The sequence below is a fragment of the Morone saxatilis genome, unplaced genomic scaffold, assembly GCF_004916995.1.
Source record: "Morone saxatilis isolate NCDOM2014 unplaced genomic scaffold, NCSU_SB_2.0 Contig16, whole genome shotgun sequence".
Lineage (NCBI taxonomy): Eukaryota > Metazoa > Chordata > Actinopteri > Moronidae > Morone > Morone saxatilis.
Window position 1 is genome coordinate 24,110,816 of NW_023339718.1, and position 25,031 is coordinate 24,135,846.

Genomic DNA, 25,031 nt, shown 5'->3' on the forward strand with positions numbered 1-25,031 from the left:
TATGATTGTTTGTGCAGAGGTATATCAATGTAATTGTTTGTCACCTTAAAGACTCTTTGGTTTAGTTTTACACTTTATGCTTCACAAACCACATGAACAAGTGTGGATTTGCTTTACAAATTATGATCAACTGTGTCAAACATTCAGGCTATTTGACATGCTATTATGCCATCACAGCACAAGTGTTCCTCAGAAGGTGCAAAACCAACACGTTAACAAGAGAACATATGGGCTCTTTGTGTTAAGCAGATACCCAAGGCAGATTTATTTATGCAACACTTTAAACAAAGAGGTTTGTGATGCTGCAAAGCAGCAAATGACATGATACACAGAATACCAAGAAGAAACCGGCAGGAGGCCAGAACACATATATGCTAAGCTGTTTGTAGTATGTGTACTGTGTGTGTGATAACAGAGGTGTGTGTGTGTACCTCAGTCTCACGGAGGCGTCTACGCAGGCTGTCACTGGAGTCTTCCTTGTTGTGTAGCCTCTCTAGATCTCGCTCCATGCGCTCTTTGGCCACTCTCATACTCTGAAGGAGGTCCGTTGCTTCAGCAGTGGCCTTTAACGACTGCGGGTTCAAAGAAAAATACAACTCAATGTGTGTGTACATGTTATTTACACAAACTTTATTGTAAGATTGTCTGTAGCTTTCAACAGGTTAAATCTTTCAAAGACCATTTTGAATTCAATTTAAGAATAATTTCACATCCATACTGGCAAAAAAGTATGGATACAATGAAAGGATCCAAAGACAAATGGGTTTTGGTTCAATGTCGGTTTTGTTTTGCTGTAACAACTTACAGCATGATAAATAAATAATTTTACCAAAAATATATTTAAAAGTGAGACTGAAAAATGTAACTTTAAAAAAGCAATGTTAATAATTTTAAGACCAATCAAAATCATATTTATCATATTTTAAGGCCCACAATTACGATTTTTGGATTTCCGACTTTTTAAGAAGACCCATGGACCAATCTCTAATACACATACCACTGTAGAATGATTAATAACTACACCAATTAAAATAATTTTGTCAAAATATATAATAACAAATCATATATATATATATATATATATATGGAATAACTGACATCCTTTTGTAAAGTTCAGTGCGTACTAGTAAACAAACTACAGACTATTGCTAATAAGATCTTCTTTAACAAACTACTACTGAGTTATTTTAATAAACAAAGTCCCACCCTACTTGCTATTTAATAAACTAGTTTACATTGAGCCAGAAGTAGACCTATCCCAAACGTGGGCACAGTCAGCCTTGAATATCAGCACCACAACCTTGTGTGCTCTTGGCAGAATGGATGGTAATTTTAAATATTAAATTCTAGGAAAAGACAATTAGGAAGAAATTATCTTACTAATGAGGACAAAACTGTTTGATTGCTGATAATTAAGCAGTAACTGTAGTTTTAAAAGACAGCTTAATTGTTCTTGGGCCATAGAGCAAATCTGACTGGATAAAGAGAAAGAAGGAGGTCATTAAGGGTAGAGAAGGAGTTTATACAATCATCTGAAAGGGTAAAATGCTGTTACATCTCTTGCATTTGGAAGCAGAAGCTCATATAAATTATTCATTAATCTTCCCAGCAAAAATATTCTACCTTGCCAAGCTTTTCTTGAAGATCCTGGATCTTTGTCTGCTGCTCAGCATTTGTCTAAAAAAGAAAAATACAGTCATTATCATATGTAAAGATTGATATTTAAGCGTATCATCCTTTGTTAAAGTCACCTGAACTCACCAGTGTCCTTATCTAGACATATTTTTGCAGTCCTCACCAATCACTGAATCTTATTACAATTAAAGGAACTTCATAAACTACCTTCTCCAACTTGGCCATCAGGTCCTCTGCTTCTGCTTTGCCTTGCTCTTTGGCCTGTGAAGATATAGAAAACTCTGAGATCCCTCGCAGTAATGATCATGACACGTAGGTAGAAACATCCTAATTACTACAAGTGAGTTATAATAGAATCATATTGTTACATTGAGCTACACTATGATTCTGAGCCTGTACAGTATGTACAGTATGTGCCAAAGGGACCATAACTCCTTCCTATGTAACTTTCAGGGTCATTAACTGCTTTAGTTACTGTGTAGACCTTCTGCATCCTATGCTGGTAGTCGGCTGCCTTCCTCTTCAGCTCCTCGCTGGTCTGCCGAGACTCTTTCAGCTCAGCCTCATACAAGTCGCTACGGCGACGAGCAGCAGACAGGTCCTCCTCCAGCTGTCTGATGGAAACTCGCATCTCTTCCAGCTGGGCATGATATTCCTGCACAAAGACCACAGAAACCCCTGGATAAGAGAGGAGAGAAGAAGAGCAAAGAAGAGGAAGAAGAGAGGAGAGGAGGAGAGGAAGGGAGAGGGGGAAAAGAGGGAGAGGAGCAATAGCCCTATGCACACAAAAGGAGCAATAACATTAAAAAAAGAAATTTCCAGATAAAAAGTCCATTCCACTTGGAGGAGCACATACATCTGCCAAAAAGAACCTGGAATAAGAGACAGTATTTTCAAATTCTGGCTACTTCTAAGCACTTTATCCAGTTAACATGACTATATTTGTCTATATCGGCCATTAAGGGTGCCCTTCTACCAGTGCAGCAATTCTTGAAGAAATTGGCAGAGTGATTACTATATGTCTTAAGTGGAAAACAGCTCTCCATCAGGCCCAATGCTGTTTGACCTAAAAATGTTCTTGTTAGAAGCCACTGCATCATTTATAAGAACAAAGTCATTTATAAGAGATGCATTTTAAATATGCTGCTAGCAAATGCAAACTTAACAGGATGAAAACAGCTCTCCATAGTGGAAGCAATTACATTATATGTAATTTTTCTGGTAGTAATGTGAGTACAGAGACACTTCAAATATGTTAGCAAGTATAACCACACTGATGGTATAAAAAGTCAATGAACAGAGACAGGAATGTGGAGAGAAAAATGTGATCAGCCAGAGTCACTTAATGCACATGTCTGTTTAACAGTAATTAGTCACAGCCTAACAGATCTAATTTCAACCTCCTCATCAGCTTACAGGGCACATCGGTCTGTCTGTCATTCTAATAAAAAGTAGCATCATTCTGCATCCAGGGAGACTGATGCTCAACCGACACAGATTAGGACAAGCGAAGCAGACAACATCAGACATGGTGACAACAATGTTAAAATAATTTAGAGTGGAACAGGAGGTTACATATGTAACCATGGATGTTTGAGTAAAAAGACTGTCTCCCTAACACTGTTGGCCTTCCATATGTATGGGAACTGACCTGTGTGGGTCAGGTAAGATACACTACCAGTGATGTGGCTTCGCACAATATATAAGTACCTGTGTGCCTTCCCTCTACTCATTTTGGCTCCACAAGAGTAGGTTGACAGCTCCTGTCAATGAGAACTGACTGGATCTCCTGGGAACTACCTTTCATCAGTTTGTGACTTCCCAAGTCAACAAAAGCTATAAAATTTCAGTAATTCTTCCGCGAAACAGTCACTCAGTGTGAGGAAATTAAAGACAAGGGAATTCATCTTTCAATATGATGTTCAACAACTAAGGCCTTGAGGAGCGCTGAATCACAGTTTTATTTTATTACAGAAACCCAGTTTTACAATATATTTTCTGTCCTTGGCCCATTCAGGTTATCGTTTGCGTCACTTGCCTTGAAATTTAGCCGCTGTGGATCATTTACTCATACTGAAAACACCCCCAAGAGACAAAAGAAAGACATTTAAAACTAATACAGTGTCAAGTGAGCAGTCACTGTCAACACCATGAATTCATACCACAGTTTTACAGCTTTAATACCTCCTTAAGTTTAAGAAAAACTTTCAAATCAGTGATTATTTCTCTATCTTGGCAAAAAAGCAAAGTATGTAAGCATCCAAGCTTGGTTATGTTAGATTTAAAAAAGGACAAATGTAAGATCACACTGACTAGGACTAACTAGCTCTTTACTGCAAGACAATGCGTTTTCTTTATTTCCTTATCTTCTACATAGATCATTAACATTTGTAGCAAGTTTTTAAAAAGGAGTGAGCTGGAAACAATCAAGGACCCATTATTTCAAAGATTACTACGAATTTCATGCTGTGAATCTGTCAGTGTTATTATTGTAAACAGCCTACATGCCAACGGAAAGTTTGAAAGCCATAGCAACACAATTACCATAGCGATAACTAAGGCGGGTAAAGAGGATTTTATTCAAACATGGATGTAAATAGTGCATGGCTTTCCAAATGTTTTAGAGGAAGGAAATTTTTGTTAGTACCTTCACATCTGCATTGATTTTTGTATATATCATCATTATGAGATAATGATTTTTAAATAAATCTAATGGAACTTGCAGACCTGTCCACTTGCAAGTGTAACTGTGTTAACACAACCAAGACAGAAACAACTTGGTTTTCCATAGGTCTTCTTTGCTCTCAAGTCTGTGGTGAAATTGTGTGTTTGCATATGTTTGCAGGTCTTAATGGCTTTGGCACAGATTGCTTTTCTCTGAAAATGAATCTATCCCCAATCTCTACTGTTTGTTGTTCCAACACTGCATGACTTGTGCATGAAAATGATAAACACTGCAGTCATATGACAGAGCGTGGGAGACAGATGCTTTTCAAGATGAAATGCTGGATTTAGCTAGCGCAAATACCCTGCAGAGAGGCACCAATGGGAACACAGGGCCAGTTAATATGCACCAAACTAGTGTGTGTGTGTATGTATATGTGTATATATATACATACATATCTTGCTTGATACACATCCAGTTATGAGATGTTAAAATTACCCACAGTCTTACAGCTGTTGATCAACATGAACCTTCACTCACACCTCCTGACAATCCTGAAGGCGGTTTATTATGAATATTCCCCTGTTCAACTTCCAACAGTCGCTTTGGTAGCAATGCCGGCACAAATGTCAAACTAGCAATCTAACATGTTTATAGTTAGGCTTGCTCTCTGAGGTTGTAAACAAAACTGTCAAGGAGAATGAAAACTCATAGTCAGCTTTTCAGGCTCAGCTATACATGCTAAAATTAACATTAGAGTAACAACGTTGCTGAGGAAAGGGATCTGACAGCTCCTCCTGAGGGATCCCCAAGGGCCTCAGTATGCTTCAAATAGGAAGTAAGCGAAGAGTCTAAACAGGATATGAAACGCCCTTCGTACTGGGGGTCTGCATCTGACAATTTTTGTAACTTTCCAAAACAAACAATCTGTCCAGGTGTGTACAGTACTGGATATAAAATCAAGTTTTTCAAAACTGTCTCACCAGGGGAGATACGAGATAATAAAAAAGCTCTATTCAGGACAGGGTGCATTCCTCAAACACACATCGTCACTAATTTTAGGGCGGTATATCAAGTGATGGTCAAAAATTCTCCTTCTCAAACAGTATGAGCTAAGGTCCCAGCACCTCATCACGACAGCCTGCCCACTGCATCAGTGCTCTCTTCAATCGTAGGTATATGGCTCTCATCACCATAGCAACCATTGCACAATGTATTCAGTGCTTGGTAACCAGCCCTAGTGTAGGCTGAGAAAAAACAGGTTGCTTTTCTATTACCTTTTTCAGAAAAAAAAAGGTGCATAAAGCCAGGAAGATGATTCTTCATGCTCTCTGTCTGTTGTCCTAAGCTGTCAGCCTTGTAACGGCTTAATTCTCACAGTTGGCAACGCTCGGTCATGTGGTGCTGACACAAAAACATTCATACATGCCACACTCGTCACATTAGATTTCAGTAATTAAGGGGTGCGTGTACAGTAAAGCTCCCCTGTCTCTTTCTCCATTAATGGTATTCCTGATTCCAGAGAGATTCACACTGACACACCTGATACAGTCCTTATACTACATACAGAGAACTACAGACTGTATAACCAACTTAGTCTGAGAAATCGGGTGCATTGCTTTTTTCTTTCAAATAAACTAATAAACTTTGAATTAATTTTATTGTGAAGTGAATCTCTCTTCTCAAACATTGAAAATCTTCACAGACACATAATAAGTCAATAAAACACTGTGGTTAAACTACATCCTTATATTGTATATTCTCGATGAGAAAAGGTTCAAGGATTTAAATGAAAAGGTGATGACAACAATTCACATATGTATACTACTGCAGCATGAGGCATTTCTTAACATGCTGCACAGTAAGTGCTTAATGCTATACTGACTGCACCCCTACAGAGAGTGGTGGGGCTCCAACATCATGTGCCTGTCTAATTAACACTCACACCCCACACACTCAGCCTTGGTGACTTGACCTGCTCCATCTGACTGTCATTATGAAACATTCCCAACCTGCTTCTTTTCTAAGAGATAATTCTTTTGACATTTCTCCTGCATGTGTTACATAGAGTACAGTATACCCATCACTGCAAGTATCCATCAAATAAGGGAATTAGATTTAGTTCAAGTTAAAACCAGTGATGGATTAGTGATTTGCTATTCCTTGGTTCAGTTTTGAGCCCACGACATTAGGAGTAAACAGTATGTATCTCAACCCACTGACCGACCAGGATGACACCCACAATGCCGTCCTACCTGTTCTTTGATCTCTTGCAGCTTGTTGCTTTGCTCCCGGATGTCGTGGAGAAGCTGCAGTGCTTTATCGTCCTCCTGTGACACCTCCATACGAGCCTGTTCCAAGCTGCGCTTTAGACTCTGAAACACATACACATACGTTCAGTCAGTTGACAGTTTGTTACACCCAGCTAAAACAAATACAGTCTAATACAATAGCTCTGCAATGCATACGGATAATGTGAAGTTTTTGTTTGTGTCAATTTTGGTCATTGTGGATTATGTTAAGCTAAGATGTGTTTTATCCACCCACACATGCATATTTGGAAGAAGTAAAACAGTCCACGTGTTGTCCACTGTAGTAACTACAGGCCTACTCACACTGCATTCTGTGATGTAGGTGGCCAGGTCCTGTTCCAGGATGGTCCTCTGGGTCTCTGAGGCCTTCAACTCTATATCCTTCTGCTGCAACACTGACTCAAGGTCAGACATCTTCCTCTGGACGAGTGAGATTTCCTGCTCAACCTGGAAACATAGCATGGACATAACGTTTCTCTGATGGTCTTGTATCATTTAATGAATCTCTGAGCCCATGGATGAGAGTAGATAAAATATTTTACAGCGTCCCTTGAGAGTGTAGCCGTGTTAGGGATATCTTCTTATTGGCTAAAATATGTGTGTGTGTGTGTGTGTGCAAGACTGGACTTTGGTGGCACATGTCATTGGTAGCAATCAATGATACAATTAGATGTGCCATTACAGCATTACAGGGCCTGAGGAGTGCTGGAAACCAGAGAAACAGCAGGGCTTGCAGCACAGTCGCAGATACACAGTCACAGCACTTAGTGTATGGTAACACTAACACACAGTCAGAATGCAGACACATGCTCACAACAACATGGCGCCACAGCATGGGGCTGGAGCCAGTTAAAGCAATGGGATAACACTGCACTGGAATCCAACGTCACTGCAAAGAATCACTAGATTTGACCATTTAAACACATTTAAGAGGAAGATGAAAAGATGCTGTATAGTGATCTGATTATAACAAAGGTTAATGATGGACATTACCTACAAAATCTTACAGAAATAGGTCAGTGAAGTTTGTGCTTTTTAGATCTAAAATGTTGATTTATGGTGGGATGGAGGTGGTGAAGTGGTTCAGTTATTGTTGTCAAGTCTATACTACTTTAAATAGAGTATTCCCTGTTTTGCAAGTTGCTTCACACATCACTGCGAGCTGTTGGGTGGAATATACCGAACCACATGCTAACCTCACTTTCAGTATTTTTAATTTACAATTACAAGACAAAATGAGTCAATACGTATGTTTGAATCTCACTACAAGCCAGTAGAGCAAACCCACATAAAGATTATCTTTACCATGGAGGATTAACTCATCTCACTGTAAAACCAAATGGTAAAATGTGTTGATGGAGGATGTTTAGCAAAACAGACATTCATGTGATGTTTTGAAACAAAATGGATAATTATTTATAGTTTGCTTTCTTTTTTTTTGTCACTGATAGAAATAACAAGTATATTTTGGAAAAAGGTAGGAGAGAGTGGGAGGAGAGATGCATGCACTCATCACTAATGTTAATTCACTTTTTTTAAGTGTTTCAACATTTAGATTAACCTAGTTTGACTTCTCTTTTCATAGTTTTTCCATTGCATGGGAAAGACCATATCTTTTTTAAGTACCTCAGCACCTCATACTCTTGTTTTACTTTTAAGGTACTTCCACTTGTAATTTCATCCCATGTGTTAAAAAGAACCATAAGTGTTCAATCACACACCCATACTTTTTCGTGAAGCCTGTACAACTGTGTCAGATTCATGCCAGAAGGACGGCCCCATTTTCACAAATAGTCAGATAGTGACATGGAATACTAAGATACATAAACACACACACACACCAGCTCAGCTATGATGTAAAGGCAAAGTGACAAACAGATGGCTGATTTAGCTCATTCTGGAAACAAACTCTTACCATGTGAAGAGTAATACCTGTGACATGTGTCCGGCAATTCTGGCTGTTTTGTCTTTTTAATGAGGTTTTTCCAAAAGAGATGGTCTTATCTAGAGAGTTGATGGATGGTAGTCACCAGTCTGTAGGAGAGGAGAGCGTGAAGAGAGGATGGGAGATAGGGAATAGGGAGAGACACATGACAGTAATCAGTCTTTATGCCCAACCTCTCTTGAACACTGACGAAGGGCTGACTCAGTGCTCTTATGTAAAACACTTATCTTTTATAATCATACTGTATACATGGCTTTTTTTTTTCAGTCTGTCAACTGGAATAATTTACCTTCCATATATGTTCTGACACTCATCATTAAAGTTACAGCAGGCTGTCGAATACACGCATCTACTTTTAAACAACTAAGGACGTTTGTTAAGCCCTAGATTACAGTTGTGATTATTGCAATCAAAACTAGATATGTTCATTACAAATAGCTAATCAAGAAAATGTGCCCTTATTAAACACATTTCAAAACCAAATTGTAACATTGGCTTTAATGCCAAGCAATTAGCAATCAAGCACTGAAGGCTTGAGAAATTCACATAACAGATATACCTGGAAACCTATTACTGTAACACTTCTTCTATTAAACAGTAACATGATCACACAGATAACTAGCAGATGCATGTTGTTCACAGTTTAGATATTTAGTGAGTATACCACAGGAGAGCCAAACTGTGCTGACCAAATATGCGCTCATATTCTAGCTTAGCAGAGACTATAAATAGCCCGCTCGTGTTCACACAACAGCCTCTTTCACCACCACTGGATATATTTGGCAGCTTTTGTGATCAAGAGGCAGGCAGAAGAATGAGCGACAGAGGGAGAAAGTCTATAAAAAGCAGAGACTCACCTCCCACTCCTCCCTACATACTCAGCTCAAGCTCAGCTAACATGTGGACTCTGGCGGATTGCTGTTTGTTTTTACTGCTGCATTATTGTTATGATGTGAATTGTCATTTATATTGCCTGTATTGCTTTTTTAGTGTATACTTTCCAGCAGGACATGGCCATCACATTTGTTGCTGCCCAGAAGATGGCATGCAGTAGTATCTGATTAAAAAAACACCCAAAGCTATGCAGACATTGCAGCCGAACAACAGACATTATGAGTCTTAAGGGATGACTCTGGTGCTTACTAATATTTCCCCCAGATATGTGAGTGATGTAATCCTTATGCTTGGAGGGTCATTTTGGGGTTTGGTTTGTTCAATGACACAGCAGGGCCACGCAGCATGTTCCCAAGCTGCATCAGAATACTGCCTGGTCCTCCAGTTTCATTGGCATGACATGATGCAGGAACAGGTGGCTTGTAATGAGTGATGATGGGTATGAGCGAAGCGTTAGCTGAGGTGAGCTTTCTATAGCACCTGCTGATCTTCATCAATGGCACATAATTCTGCTGTCTGGTTTAGATGAGGTGTCAAAATGTCCTGTTTGTATTTATTGCTCTGAAACCAGGCAGCAAAGTAGTTAGAGAAATCATTTTAACCTCACAGATGTGATCCCCTAAAGGTTTTTTTTCATGTGAAAGCATTTTGACTGGCAGACACCTTATTTGCCCCACTGGTCCATGTCTCCTAGCAGCTCCCAGAGCTCCTAATGAACGCCATACATTTATGTATGCTGGGACACTAACAACACTGCATGATTTAGTGTTGTATACTTCCTAACAATGTGGAGAACTTCCTCAACAGCCAGCCAGTGGTAAAGTTGGTGGTTACAGGATGCCATGCTAGCATGAGGCACCAGATGGGACTCAGATCTGGCTGTCTTCCTCCTAGACTCAAGTGCTAGCTGACTGGCCATAATGAGCTGAGCTAACAGACTGTGCAGCTGGGCCCCTCCTCTGCAATAATTAAGCTCCCTGAAAGCAATTACTAATAATAACTATACTTTTATAAAGCTTATTACAACTACAGGAAAGACAGCTTCACCGCTGAGCTGGCCTATCTGATTCCCAATTTCTGTTTTTGTACACATGTTCCAGTCCAGAAAACGATCCTATATTTTTTCTTGTTTTTTACAATCCGTGCCAGCCACATAATTACGGTACCTTCAATCAGAAATGTACCACAAATACCGCTTGTTTGTGAGAGCCCATCAACAACAGTAACATTCACTGAGGAACATTGGCTTCCAACTAAGTCGAGGAGCTCTTTTTCGTGGGTTGAATAATGTGTGCTGGGCTGTGAGTCAGAGTTGTTGAAGAGGAGGAGAGTGGATAGAGGTTGCATCCCAGTCATAGTGTTGCTCTACATTCAGTCTGCAGGGTGACCAGGGGCAGGTGCTACTGTATGGGCTGTAGGCAGCGGTGAATCACAGACCTGTTGCAACACTGTAGTGGCACAGATTCTTCTCTAAAAACCAGCTCACAGTCCCTCTCCCATATACTCACCTCTAGTTTGATCTTTCAGCCTGTCCTCTCCACATGTACTAAGAGACACATTATGCCTATTGTCATGACAACAACAAATTAGTAATACCACAGTCATGCAAGAAAGATTGAGCGCTTCGGGCTTCTGCTTCAGCTCTCTGATTCAAACGTGGTTTTCAAGCTCCATAGTTTCCTGCTAAACACCACAGGCTTTGAAGATTAACCCGGGCCAATCCGTAAATGCAGCCTCATCCATAGAATATGTTTGACATTAGAGTGCCATATATTTTCAGAGGTGCATAATAGCTCTAGTGCATTTGCATTGGTTAGCACAATTCATGCATTAAAATGAATGATTTGAATACATTTCAATAGATTGTGAAGCTGCTGCAAATGATGCTGGAGATTTTTATCCTTATCCTGATAGTTAACTCAAAACTCAAATGAAGACATTGGGGCTGCACAATATGGTAAAAACCATATGCCAATTATTTTGACACATACTGAGATTGCATTATGATTTACGATTGGGAATTATCATTTTTGCATCACAAATTTAATTTTCACTAAAACTATTAAAAGTTATGATGATCATGTGACATTTGTTGGGGTCGGTACCAAACAAACAAGTTTTTCTTACATCTGGAAAACAAGATTTGTAGGCTAGGGCATCTCTTCAGAACTACTGTACAGTAATGCTGTAATGTGCAACAAGCATATTTTACCTTAATCAAAAAAATTGCAGCTTTTGTGATTTGGATATTGCACTTGGTCATATTGCAATTTTGATAATATTTCGATTAACGGTGCAGCCCTTGAATATATAAACATTGGTCCGAAATAGCTACCTTTTGTTATATGAGCTATTCAAAGAAAATCACACCTGAAACAGTTCAAACTGGTGTTCAGAATTGCACTTTTAGGCCAGCAGTACCCAAGCTGTTGTCATGTTAAAATTATTACAAGTATCCAGTGGAACATGTTGCAATAGAAGGGGTGTAAACCCAGTCTGCTAAAGCTACAATTAGCATTTAATTACTAATTGGCTGGTATTATTCCTCAACTCTCCAATGACAAGACTGTTGCACAGTGACTGTCTGACACAAGGTGGGTTAAATAATACTAAAAACACTCTCAGTTTTCACTGGGGCCACCAAAGCGACAGATCTGCACCTGAATGCTCCGGCACTGATGCATCCCCCATCTGTGGTGGTCGAGCTGACAGAACATCACAATCTATAAAAGTATGATGAGCACTTGGGGAAGGCACTTCAAAAATCCAGTCCATCATTATATCACAACTCCAAATGACAAAGAGGATCAGTGTGGGCTTCTAAAGGAGGCTTTTGGGAAAATTACACTTGAGGATATGGAGCAGTAGAGCTCTCTCTCTCTCTCTCATCACAACTCACATTAGCATTGACGGATCTGTTCTGCAGAGAGTTGCTTTCTGACTATGCACAGGTGTCTCTCATTTCCTCTGATCCATCTACTGCCAATTTGGTCTGCCTCCATGAACAGGTTAACACAGATTAAAATAAACACCAACAGATGTAAGTGCACAGTCCTCCTGTAAAACATTGAACCATTAAAATAAGGAATACATACAGTCTTCATGTTTTAGGTAACTTATAAAGCACACAAATCACACTATCCAGTTGCTCTACATAATACTACATACTGTGATAATCTATCTCTCCAGGAATGTATCTATAATTTTCTCTTTCTCTCCCACAATCTCTTCATTAATATTCCGTTTTGTTCTGAAAAGTCAGTGCTGTAATTTATGATCCAGCTGAATAGGCGCCAGAAAGAAGCAGCAAGCTTCCTTCACCTCTCCTCTACCCTTGGCAAAACCCGCTGTTACCATAGAGATACTTTCCTCCAACCACAGTCTTCGTCTTGTCATACTTTTTCCCACTGACTTTGTCATTTCAGCTTTCTTTTAGAATCTCAGTCCCAACTACTACAGCACCTCCACCAACAGGAAGCCTAAAGTGAGTTCAGATCATCTGGAGAATCACTGTATTATACTGTAGATAAACTTTGTCTCAAAACTTCCTCAGTCTTGGTATAGATTAATCCGATTCCTGAAAAGGGCATGCAGTGGTCTCATTATGAGCATACACAAACAGGGCAGAGTTTGAACGCCACCCCGGGGAGTGATAGCCATCTGTATGAGTGTATGCTACAGTACGCACAGCGATGAGGGTGTCGTGACCAAGAACAGCGCTCACTCCTGTTAGACAAGATACAGCTGCTGCATAAGCTCTGTACTCAATGCTATCACTCCATAAACCCCAGCACTGTCACTCAGTCAGGTAATAGTTCCAACATGCTGAGATGGGGAAAACAACGATGCACTGTAGCAAACACACTGGTTTCATCCTTTCATCCCCCTCACCCCTTCCCTTCTCTTTGACAGGAGCCGCACTGTAAGTAAAATAGTATGGCACTTACTCAGAGACTGCTACAGCTGATGGGTTTCCTACGAAGCTCCTTAGACGCGGCACCACCTCGTCCAGTAAGCCCGTTCATGTGGGGTCTCCCTCGGAAGCCACCAGCCGGAATGAGAGCTTCGCTGGTTCATCAAATTTGGGGATGTCATCCTCACTGGGGAGAGAGCGGAGCCGAGGGGGGAGAGAGATGTGCTGTGGCGGGGCAGAAAGCTGGGAGGCAGCGAGAGCGGCTGGAGATTACTGCCAGCAGAGAGACAGAGCGGAGGAGAGAGGGAGGGAGTGCAGGACTACCGAGGAATGGCATTGTAGAGTAATGCAGCAGACCGGTGATCACATACTGTAGAGAGTGAGAGGAAGCTCTCACTCTCTCTCTCTCTCTCTCTCTCTACTCTGTCAAGCGCTCACCCTTACCACCCCCCAACTCTTTCCTCTTCTCCCTGTATACTGCAGCAGCCGTCACTAATCACACTAATGTATGCAGCTTGACACACTGCGATAACAGTCAGCACCCAGTGCTCGCAAAGTACTGTACGTTCATGTCAGGTACTAAAAACCTGGAATTGTGCAGCTCATTAGTGACTAAACACAATGACCCCATACTAAACCTTCTCTAAATGAATAGAAGCAATGCAATCTAATAACTGAACTCTAATAACTAAACAAGAACCATTCAGAAGAGATGCAGGTTCTTTCTTGAAAAAGGAGAAGGCAGTATAAATGTTTATATTGTTTAATTATGTAGAATTTTTCATAAATAGCACTGAATTCTCTCCTGAAGAAAGCGGAATATGAAATTAGGTTTTTAGCAAAAGGGAAACCATTTCTTTATTTTATAGCAGTGCAAAAACAATAGTAATGTTTGACTTATAACATACAGTAGCCTTCCTGTAGAATTTATAAATTCTATTTGCAGAGATGATCACTTTCTCAAATAAGGGCTATGAGTCTTTGAGTCTGTCAAACTTTTCATTTGTATTTTCCCATTAGTTTCATAGTACAGTTGCTACTGTGTTCTTTTTGCTTCTAGATAAAGCCCAGCAAGGAGCTTTCTAACAATATGTCATCATTCCTTACCACCAAAATGTCACTAACATTTCTGTAATTGCTTGAAATAAAAGCATTAAACAGAGCATTGCTGCTAAACTACACGTGAAGTGCACTGTGTCAGAATAACCTCTAATGGCACTGTAACAGAGTACACTGAAAGTACTGTAAACTAATGTACACAGATAACACTGTGACAAAGCATATTGAAGTATTATTGTACAAGAGTTAACAGTACTGTCATGACACAACCTAACAAGGTCCCCAGTGTCTGACACACTAGTTCAGCCTCACCTCAATTTTCTTGTTTTTATGTTAATGTAAGCCAAGTGACACGTCACTGTGATACTGAATTGCAAACTACACACACACACAGTGACAGATTACACACACACTAACAGATGGCAGAACCTAACCTGGCAAGCAGTACTGCATCAGCGCAGAAGAAGGGACAAAATGCTCAGAAGGTGAAAGCACAGTACTGTACAATCAATGAGTGTTACAGTAACCAGTGGCAGTACTCACTTATACTTCTTACTGGTTGTTAATTGGACTTTTATGTCTGTATTACTAATGAAGGCATGTGGAAAACCTTAGCTGTATAACAAAAGAGTTTTTGTACGTAAGGCCAGGGCAGCATACCCCCATATGCTGGCCTGGAATCAAATCACATCTCCACTATCTTCATCTCTACACATCCTCCATACTGATTGAATTTGTCTCTTTGCTCCTTGAATCCAGTGCGTTAATGACATTGTTTTAGTTCGGTTCTTTCAGGCCTTTTCAGGGAAGCAGATCTGTTACTGTAATCATCAGAGAAAGAGCCCACAATTAAAGATTTCCCGACATGGACCCAGGATGAGGTCTTACCTGCCACAGAAACAGCCTCTCAAAGTGACACCTATGCAACCTAACATCTGTGCAGGTGAGAAGCGCAGTTTTCTTATCAATCCTTCATTATGCTTGGGAAAAAAATGTAAAATGATTAATGAACAGAACTTTTAGCTTATGCCATTACATAATGCAGTCTGCTGTTAGACCTTTGTGCCTTTTTTCAGCATGACACTTTTTTAAACCTTTACTATACAGCCTGTTGTGGAGACAGCTATTACAGGTTACTGCTCGCAAAGTAAAAACAATCTTTTTAAAGTCTGCATGTATTTTCCTATGCCACATTAAGCATTCCTAACATTCACATAGTTACATGTGAAAGCAATACTGGTAAACTATTAATAACAGTTTATATTAACGTTATAACGATTTACTGACATCGGTATGAAAAAGGGTTGCATTTTCGCAGTGATTTGGAGGAGTATTGGGTTGAGGCAGAGGCATCATACTGATGTTACCTAGCAACAAGGTATTGTATGTCTCTAAGGCCAATACCAGCTTTCTGAAGTAAAGATGGAAAATTACAATTCTTTTGACTAGATGTTTTCACTAGGCTGTCCCTGTAACGTAATGTAATGAATTACCTCAAAATCACTTCATATTCTGTTGACAATTCAAATCTTTCTACAGTGTGTAAGCCCAGTACTGTTAATTTTTTAAAGGTTGTTTTTATGTCCGTGCACAGCAATGGTAAATGCTTTAAATAGTAGTATACCAATAGAGCAATGGCAGAACCTATCAACAAGGGGAAACTTAACCGATCAGAGAGAGCGGTACCTCTGCAGCAGGTGCCTGACAAGCTTTCCAAGTCATCTAGAAGAAGTATAAAAACACTGCCTCCCACTGGCAAAATATTGAAATGGCTACGTTTCTATATGTCTTGTGTGTTCTGTATGTTGGTATGAGGTTAGGGGGTATCAGAGAGAAATAGTGCAATCTAGAGGTTTGAAGAGTCTAGTTTTGTTACATAACAGCCTTGCATTAGTTGAAAAAAGGCAGAGTCAGGCCTGTATGACTAAGGGTTGGTGTTACATAAGCACAGAACACTAAGTACTAGGAAGACACTACTCGTTGTAAACTGGCACTATTAAAGGAGCTAGATTCACTGTTTGAGGGGAATAAAGGTTGCTTATTCAGTAGGTAAATTACATGACTACCACAAGACAATATGGAGAAGGGATGGGATGCTGCCGCTCGCAGATTTACAGACAAAGCTTTTGATGTCTTTGACAATCCATCACAGACATAAGGTTATATGTTGTCTGGGGGAATTGGTTATAAATGCTGGACCTCTGTAACCTGAGTTACAACTGTATGGCTGCCTATGTTTAAAAAGACAATTTTGTTTATTCATGGATCCTTAATCTCTCATAACCAAAGTAATTGCTGATCATTCATAAAATCATTGCATGGTGGTTTATAGCATTGATCATTATAACACAGCAACCCCAAAGTTTTAAGATCTGATCTGTGCAGTTCTTTAGCGCTGTGTAAGCTCTTGATTGTTTACCCATCATTTTGGGAAATGTGAATGTAATATCATTTTTTTCCCACAGATGGAGCCACAGTCTATAATAAAGAGCAATAAGGAGCCAGTTGGTAATGTTTATCTCCATCCAAAGAGGCAGGCAATGTGGTAGATCAGTGCTTCCTCAAACTTATTTCATTAATGTACCAATTTGATTACCCACTGACCAGTACAAGCTATCGGTGTCTGATTTATTAAGAAAAACACTTAAATGCTTCATTTCAGTTGTTTAGAATCCATCATCAAAGAAATTCATGCCAAACTAATGTGCTGGCATCATGCAATAACGTGAAAGCAATGTGGTTGCACTGAACTGAGAGAAACATGGCTTGTTGTGCTTTACTGAGGATCTCTGTCATTCTAGGTGGCAGGCCACCAGAGGTTTTACTGCAGTTGAAAATTTGTGGCTGATTGCATTGAAAATAGGAATATTTGATAAAATATGTGCTTTACTTATATATTTTTTTTGAAACTGTATAATTATTTTAGGAATTATGCATGACTGACATTTTTTTATTATTTATTTATTTTTTAAATCAAGCACCCCTGCAGTATTGCCCCTGCAGGGGGTATGTGTGGTAGTCGATTTATCAATACTACCAACAAAAAGCTTCATGCAATCATCAGTTTCTTCTCCTACGATGACCAAAATGTACATTATCTACCAAAAACGTTATGTAACATTACATATTGCTGTGCTAATATGTCACAATGTTTTAACATTAACACTGTCCATTTATAAGCTCTCTGATGGGATTTTTATTGTATTTAACTCTAGTTCAGTCTTTTATTTATTTATTTTTTTTGCTGCATTGTAACAGTAATTGTTAACATATTGTTTGTAATACAAATCTTATTAACTCTAAAAGCAACCCACTTCAGACTGATCTGGCTGTAATACTGTGTGTAATAGCACAGAGGTTGTTGTTGTTTTTCCTTGTGTTTGCCATCAACTCAACACCAGCAGCATTACACTAATAAGGATAATGTAGGCTGCAAAATTCACTCGGCTTAGCAGTTTATCCAAGCAGTGAGGTTTTGATGTGCTCTGAGGAAATCACCCATTATCTACTGTGTGGCCCCCCACGACCCCTGGAGCTAGGGACAGTGGACCAGCAGGCTGTGACCCACTTCTTTTGTGCCTTCATTTTATCAGCTCAAGAGGCTTTGTTTGCAATCATTCATCATCAATGCCCCGCCCCCGACATCCTATCCTCATCTCTACCCCTTCATCCCCCGCTCACACACACAGAGACACACATATTGCTGTATCTGTGAGGGCCTTTAATCAGAATGTTAATTCCTTAACCTTCAACCTAAAATCACACTAATGTAATCCTAATCCTGACGGTAATATTAACCTTTAATTTATGCCCTGACCCTAAATGAGCCAGTTAGCAAGCAGTTCTCAGTGTTACGCTTCTGTTTAAAATATGCACACATCAATATGCAGTCTGACACCCAATTCAGAAAAAACAAGGAAGTTATGCATCTATACATCTGATTCAATTAACATCTTTTGTATTGTCCTGATCCCATAATTCCTAACATTCCACGAGTGAGGTCCAGCTTGCTGATGTGGAATTATAGGGATTATTATTCTTAAATTAATAGCTTAGTTTCTTGGGACCAAATCCTACCACCTTCATCCATGGAAAAAAGAGAGAAAAATACCTTCAAAATAGATGTTAGCCTTGGCATGGCATGGCATTTTCAAATTAGCCTGGGGCAGTTGAACTTGAAGCTTAAGGCCAGTGTGACATTTCTCTTCATATGGAGCCATGTACAGCTGCTATGGATGCAAACAGCTACAATTAAATTCACATTACATTTGTTTACCAATTATACATAGTTCAATTAATCTAATTTGATTCTGTCATAAATGTACAAGTGTTATCAGCAAATTGTACTTCAAAAGTAAGTAAAATCAAAAAGTAAATGTAGGCTACTTATTATTCAGAGTGGGACCTTTCATAATGTCACATAGCTATATTATTACAGCACTCTAATGTTTAAGGTGGGAATACAATTTTACTTTACACACTAAGTGTTTAATATAACAGTTTAAACAATAACAATGCATCATATTTGATAAAAATCCTGCCATGTACCTGGTAACTTTAGCTGTCACATAAATAAGTTCCTCTGAAATGTAATGAAGTCACCATAAAATGGAAATACTCAAGTGAGGTGGCTACAAGTTGTATTTGCAGCACAGTTGCCTTTATGTATTTCAGACAATAGATCAGTTACTTTTCACCACTGGGGATACTGGGAAAACAGGAAACCAAAAAAAGTGTCAAATTATCTTTTTTGTGGGTAAGGTCAGAAAAACATCATAATTGGGGTAGCGGTTCTCTCTAACATGATATTATTTAATATCATAATATGTCAAATTAAGCAAATAATATTCATCATCATATTTTTAGGTTTAAAGCACCGGCTTCAATTCAAGGGAATCTCCAAACATCACAGGATGTTCTTGCTTCACCATTTCTGACCCAAATTTGACCAGTAGCAGTATATATAATGTTACTGTCAATGGTTACATATTAACCTATATCTATTAATGCTTATTCAATGGTTACAGAATACATATAAACGTTTACTGTCAGTTGTTGATGCAGTACCCATTACTTACCTACTACATCGTTACTGTCAGTAGTTACCAGTTCATTAATATATAAATGTTACTGTCAATGGTATCACACGCCCCCTCCCCCCCCCCCCACCCTACCTACTATATAAGTCTACTGTCACGTCGGATCTAACCAGCCTACTACCTATATAACGGTTATCATCAGTGGTTACAGACGTATAACCTATATAATGTACTCGGTCGAGTGGTACCAGTATCTTACCTATACAGTTTACTGTAGTGGGTACAGCCTATACTAAATACCGTATCCGTCAGTGGTTACCAGACTACTGATCCTATATAACGTTACTGTCAATAGTTAAGGTCTGTTCTTGTGATAGCCCTTCACGTGCTCATTTGCTGGGTGTCACAGATGTGTGCAAGAAGCACCAAAATATGGCGCTATCATTTTCAGCCAATGGGCTGGCCGTTTGTAACAGGTCGCAGCCGGCGTCACTACCGTGGCGGGAACGCGCATTTAAGACGGGAAAGAGGTTGAGAAGGCATCGGGATCGCGCTCATCTGTTTGGCTGGCAAATGCCTCCGGTGTAACAGGCCGATCATTATGGGGGACCCAGGACCCCGAGACGGGATGGACCATGACCGACCGACCGCTACGCAGAGCTCATCGAGGCGGTTTATTCCGGGATAATAACATTGTGTGTGTCCATCAATAAACAGCCAGTCAGTGAGCTGCAGAGGAGGCGGTGTTTGCTGGGATTCATTCAGAGCCAGAGTCGCGGCTGGTAGGTTAACGAGGAGGAGAGAGGGACGTGAGGAAACTGGGAAGACGATAGTTTACAATCTAACTGGATCCTGCTCGGAATTGCGAGAATGGTGGATGAAATGTCGATTACAAGCCGGTCCGGTCAGCCCAACCCTGTCAGAGCAGGGTGGGTTCATCCGGAGTGAAATCGGTCGGCTCTTATCTGTTGGCTTCTCCTCCGCCGGGCGGCGATGTCCGCTTTCTGCCTAGACCTGCAGACGTCCGCCGTGGTTTCAGCACCACTGGAGCTGGACAGCGACTGCATGGAGCCCCGGGCCAGCCCTGCAGCTCAGGAGCCGGGCGGCTTTCAGGGTCACCCGTTGCGGCACACCGGCTCCGGAGGCCTCGGCATGGCCTTAGAGGAGGAACTGGCCATGCTTACCGGGGAGCGGGACGACGAGAAGCAGCTGTCGGACCTAGAGACGCCTGCAGACTTGTTGTCGCTCTTCCGTCAAAAGGAAAAAGACTTGGTTTTAGCTGCTAAACTCGGCAAAGCGCTGCTCGAGAGAAACCAAGACTTGACCAAGCAATATGAGAAAATGCACAAAGATCTCAACGAGAAATTAGAGGTAAACTAAGAAAAGAAAATATCATATACTCAAGTTTTAATGCTGCCGCATCTCTGGTTTGTTCTGAAAATGCCATCATCCTACAGTTAAGTTTGGGCCTTTGCATTGTAAACAAACTCAAGAGGATCATAACAAATGCTGCCTGTAGCAGCTGTTTCTAGCATGATTCGCTTTTTTATGCATATAGTTGTGCTATAGACTGGGAACTAGCTACACTGGGTGAATTGAAACTTGCTGGTCATTCTAAGTCTACTACACTGTCATTAACAGCCAAGCTAAAGAAGCTGTAGCACAGTCCTAAGTCATTTCACACATCATGTTTACATTGAATGCTGTACAGCTGAGCTTTTGTTCATGTTGTTTTTCAAAATCCTTCACACTAGCAAGCACGTGGCCTGAGAAAAAACAAAGGCTAATCCTGTGGCTGTCCAGGGCCTACTGTATCTACTGTACATCTGTTCAGCCCTTTGATCCATATTCATCCCTGTGTTGCAGCTCAGAGAAATAAGCTGCATCTTAATGTCAAACTCCTCTTATCATTGATGTCGTTACAGTTCCTGGTATCTTATTCCGACAGGGTTTGATGTTGTTTTGATTCTCTTTGATCCCTCCTTTTGTTCGGGCATTCACACAGAGATGAAAATAGTGGTCACACAGATGCCAGCTGCTTCAGCCTTGGACTTAACCACAACCCCCCATCCAAACTCTGGCAGCCACTGGTGGTGCAGTGCATCTGTCCACTGTTTGTTGCCATCTAGAGAATAGAAAGAAGCTTCTTATTAGCCGGACTGTCACTCCAAGAGCTAGGAAAACAAGACACTGGTTCAGTTTGTTTTTGTTGTTTTTTCACTCTTTCTTCCCAATTTTATTTATACATATATAGATACCACCAAATCATAAGTTACACTTTTCATATAGAGCCTGTCTAGACCGTATTCTTTATAATATTATTAACAGAGACCGAACAACTCCCAGTTGTCTATCTCTACTTTATATCATTAAATTTTGGGTTTGCATTTTTTTATTGCCCCGTTTTGCATGTTTTTATGTGTTGTTTAGTAACGAAACTTTCCATTTCTGGCATATGGCACAATATTCCAATTTTCTTTACATTGTTAGCATCATATGTTAATGCTGATTGTATAGTCATTGACGTCATTAGCACCACGATTTAAATAAGTCAGATTTTTGCATAAAAGGTAAAAAAAAGTTAAGACTGGAAATGTGATCTTTCAAAACAACAACTTGGTTGTGCCTTTATTGTAGTGTTTATTACACAATGATGTGTAGTGAGGGGATCAAGTTGTCCCCCTAAATTATTTTACCTTAAATATGAATAAATGTTTCCAAGGATCAAGAACAACTTTCTCAGGTTGTTGAAGCACCAGCCTCTGTGTGTCTCTGACTTTGTCACCCTTAGTGATTTGTACTGTATGTTCTGTACAATTACGACAGCACTGTAAAACAAATTCAAGCAAATGAAGGTTTAACCCTATATCACCCTCTCTCCCCTCATTCACATGCAGCACTTGGAGCAGGAGAAGCACGAGTTGCGTCGGCGTCTGGAAAGTCGAGAGGGGGAGTGGGAGGGCCGTGTGGCCGAGCTGGAGACGGACGTCCAGCAGCTGCAGGGTGAGCTGGAGCGCCACCAGGTCCAGCTGAGGGAGGCCGACAGAGACAAGACCAAGGCCATCAGTGAGCTCTCTGAACAGAACCATAGACTGCTGGAGCAACTCAGTAGGGTGAGCAGCAGGGCCTGTGTGTGTGTGTGTGTGTGTGTGTGTGTGTGTGTGTGTGCTTCAGATGTACTGCCTGAGGGCAAATCTGCATGGATGATTTAATTAGCCTGGGCTTTGAGTCACTGTGTCACATGGTCTTAATGCTGCTTTAAATGCCCCTCCACCCTGTGTGCGTGCGTGTATGTGTGTATACAGTATGTGCTTCTCCCTGGCCTGGCCTTGGGGCCACTCAGTCCAGTTCAAGTCTGCCTGGCTGACATGACATAAGATGCTCAGCCAAGTGAGGATTCATCATCCCTCAGGGGGGGATTTACCTCCATTCAGCCTGACTCTCTCTAACATCACCTGAATTATGCTAAGTCATCAATATAAAAGTGGAGCTTCCGGGTCTTATGTTGAATAATTTAGAATGATTGGACTACACACTTATGCAACAGCACTCTGCATATTGACAGGTCATTTGAGTGCAGTTATTATAACAGACAGAGCAGAAAAGGTCACATATGAAACATTCAGACTGATTGATGGATGGACAGACAGACAGATAGATACATACATACATATAGCAGCGCTCAAGGTTGCAAGGTTTGGTGCTGTATCCTTGTTGATGTGATGTACTGTACACATGTCAGGAGAAATTGGCAGTAGGTGCAGATTGATGGAGCTGAGAGTGTTTGTAGCTACAGCTGATTAAGCCCTGCTAAGCAGCTCAGTACAACACCTCAATCTGCTCCATCTACACCAAAACAAGGACACTTTATTCATACAGAGTGGTCACTCAGGCAGTGAACTTTATCTCTGTGAAGCTTGCAAATGCGACAGTGTAAAAGAGGTTTTAACGTAACTCTTTTGTGTTATTGTGGGATTAGCCTGAATTATACGTGGTGATGTTCTGGTTAATTTGTCCATGTCCTGTCCCTTCCATGGTGGCTCCATTTTTTCACACTAGGACAAAATGACATTTAATGTCACTATATATCATGTTGTGTTTCCCAAACTGCTTGGTTGAAAAGCTACATATCACTTCAACACACTGTAGAACTGTCACAGCGATGAGCTTGCTTTTCGGGAGCAGGACTTTACGTCACGCTAACCTAGCCTGTCAGAGGGATTTACAGTATCCAGTAACACCTGTAACGCCATTAAAACAACTTAAGGGCCACATACAGTGTTGTCAGCTGCCAGGTAGGCTGACAGTGGATGCCAGTATACAAAGGTTGACAAGCCTGTGCCGGTGCTTTGATAACCCTGTCAGCAGTGCTGTCTATGGCAACGCTCACACTGTTTGTGTGTGTGCTGTTTCCAATCCTGGGAGAAGATATGAACTGCTGCCAGGCACACACTGCTCAGGGAAGAGGAGGCTCCATGCAGTTTATTTTAACCCCCAGCTCGCTGCCGTGCGGAGCAGCTCTCCTTCTCATTTTAATCAGTTTAAATCAGGCTCCTGCCCCCATCTTGCCCCAACACCATCATCACATTGCAATCAAGGACTGCCCTGGACTGGTCAGTTGCTATAGATCTAAGCAGGAGCAGGCACTTAGCATAATTAAACTGCATTTAATTTAATTGAAACCTGGGTGTGGGAAATCTATAAAGATATTCCCTGAAAATGGTCTGTATTTTGTTTTGTGGGGAGCATATCTTGTGGTTTTTGTGACTCAGTGAAATTTATGAGACCTAATTGACTGCATCGATCCAGATCCCATGATTCAGTGAATTGGACAGACAGAGGGGGACCTGCTGGGTAATAAAATAAATTAGGTCAGCCACATTTCTTACTTTCTCTCATTTTATCCTTCTTTCTCTCTGTCTGTCTTACTTTATTCTCTCTCTTTCTCTCTCTGTGTCTGTGCTTATTACTAAGCAATGGGCTGTGACTAAGTAATGTTAACTGTTTACAGCTCTGAGTGAACTGAGGGAGTGTAAAAACTACCCCGAGGAAACTCTGCGGTAGTGAATCCACTGGAGAGTGGCTATTTTCATCTGCCCTCCCCCGTTTCTCACAATAGTTAACTCTTTAACAGGAACAGTCTTTTGATCTAAATGAGTCCATATGTGGCCTCCTATAAGCTCTGTCCAAAACTATGGATAGCACATGTTCCTATGCACTGTCCAAGTGATTATGAGCTTGTTATTGTAGTCCTTTGGCATGCCTGCTGGAAATCACATTTCAGAGAGCGGTGACTGGACAATATAAACAGCTACTGAGGAGTAGCCTCTCAATTGTGAGAGCAACAGCAACACACAAATAGTAGAAAAAAACAACTTGTGAATGAATAACAACTTATTTATCAATTAACAAACAAATACATATTTGAATGAATAATCAGAAGTTAATAAAATATAAATGTAGAAAGAGAGAAATAAATAAATGTAGATTTACATTAATGTAGAAATAGATTAAGGACAGTTATGTATGTATTTCCCAATAAATTACCAACATTTTTTTTTTTTTTTTT

At 40.4% G+C, this 25,031-nt stretch overlaps 2 protein-coding genes across 2 annotated transcripts in view; one reads left to right on the plus strand and one right to left on the minus strand.

Annotated features, from left to right (window-relative positions):
• LOC118325940 (citron Rho-interacting kinase) overlaps positions 1-13,710 on the minus strand; it is a 39,602-nt gene extending 25,892 nt beyond the window's left edge. The window contains exons 1-8 of the mRNA XM_035658806.1: positions 13,399-13,710; positions 8,545-8,646; positions 6,916-7,059; positions 6,556-6,675; positions 2,120-2,290; positions 1,843-1,896; positions 1,624-1,677; positions 432-572 (exon numbers count right to left, since the gene is read on the minus strand). Of these exons, the coding sequence (XP_035514699.1) occupies positions 432-572; positions 1,624-1,677; positions 1,843-1,896; positions 2,120-2,290; positions 6,556-6,675; positions 6,916-7,059; positions 8,545-8,553 (693 nt within the window). The 5' untranslated portion in view covers positions 8,554-8,646; positions 13,399-13,710. The remainder of the gene's footprint in view (positions 1-431; positions 573-1,623; positions 1,678-1,842; positions 1,897-2,119; positions 2,291-6,555; positions 6,676-6,915; positions 7,060-8,544; positions 8,647-13,398) is intronic.
• A 6,745-nt stretch (positions 13,711-20,455) lies between these two features.
• bicdl1 (BICD family like cargo adaptor 1) overlaps positions 20,456-25,031 on the plus strand; it is a gene marked incomplete in the record, with an annotated part of 18,333 nt that continues 13,757 nt past the window's right edge. Inside the window, 2 exon segments of the mRNA XM_035658686.1 lie at positions 20,456-20,833; positions 22,360-22,575. Coding sequence (XP_035514579.1) covers positions 20,456-20,833; positions 22,360-22,575 — 594 coding nt within the window.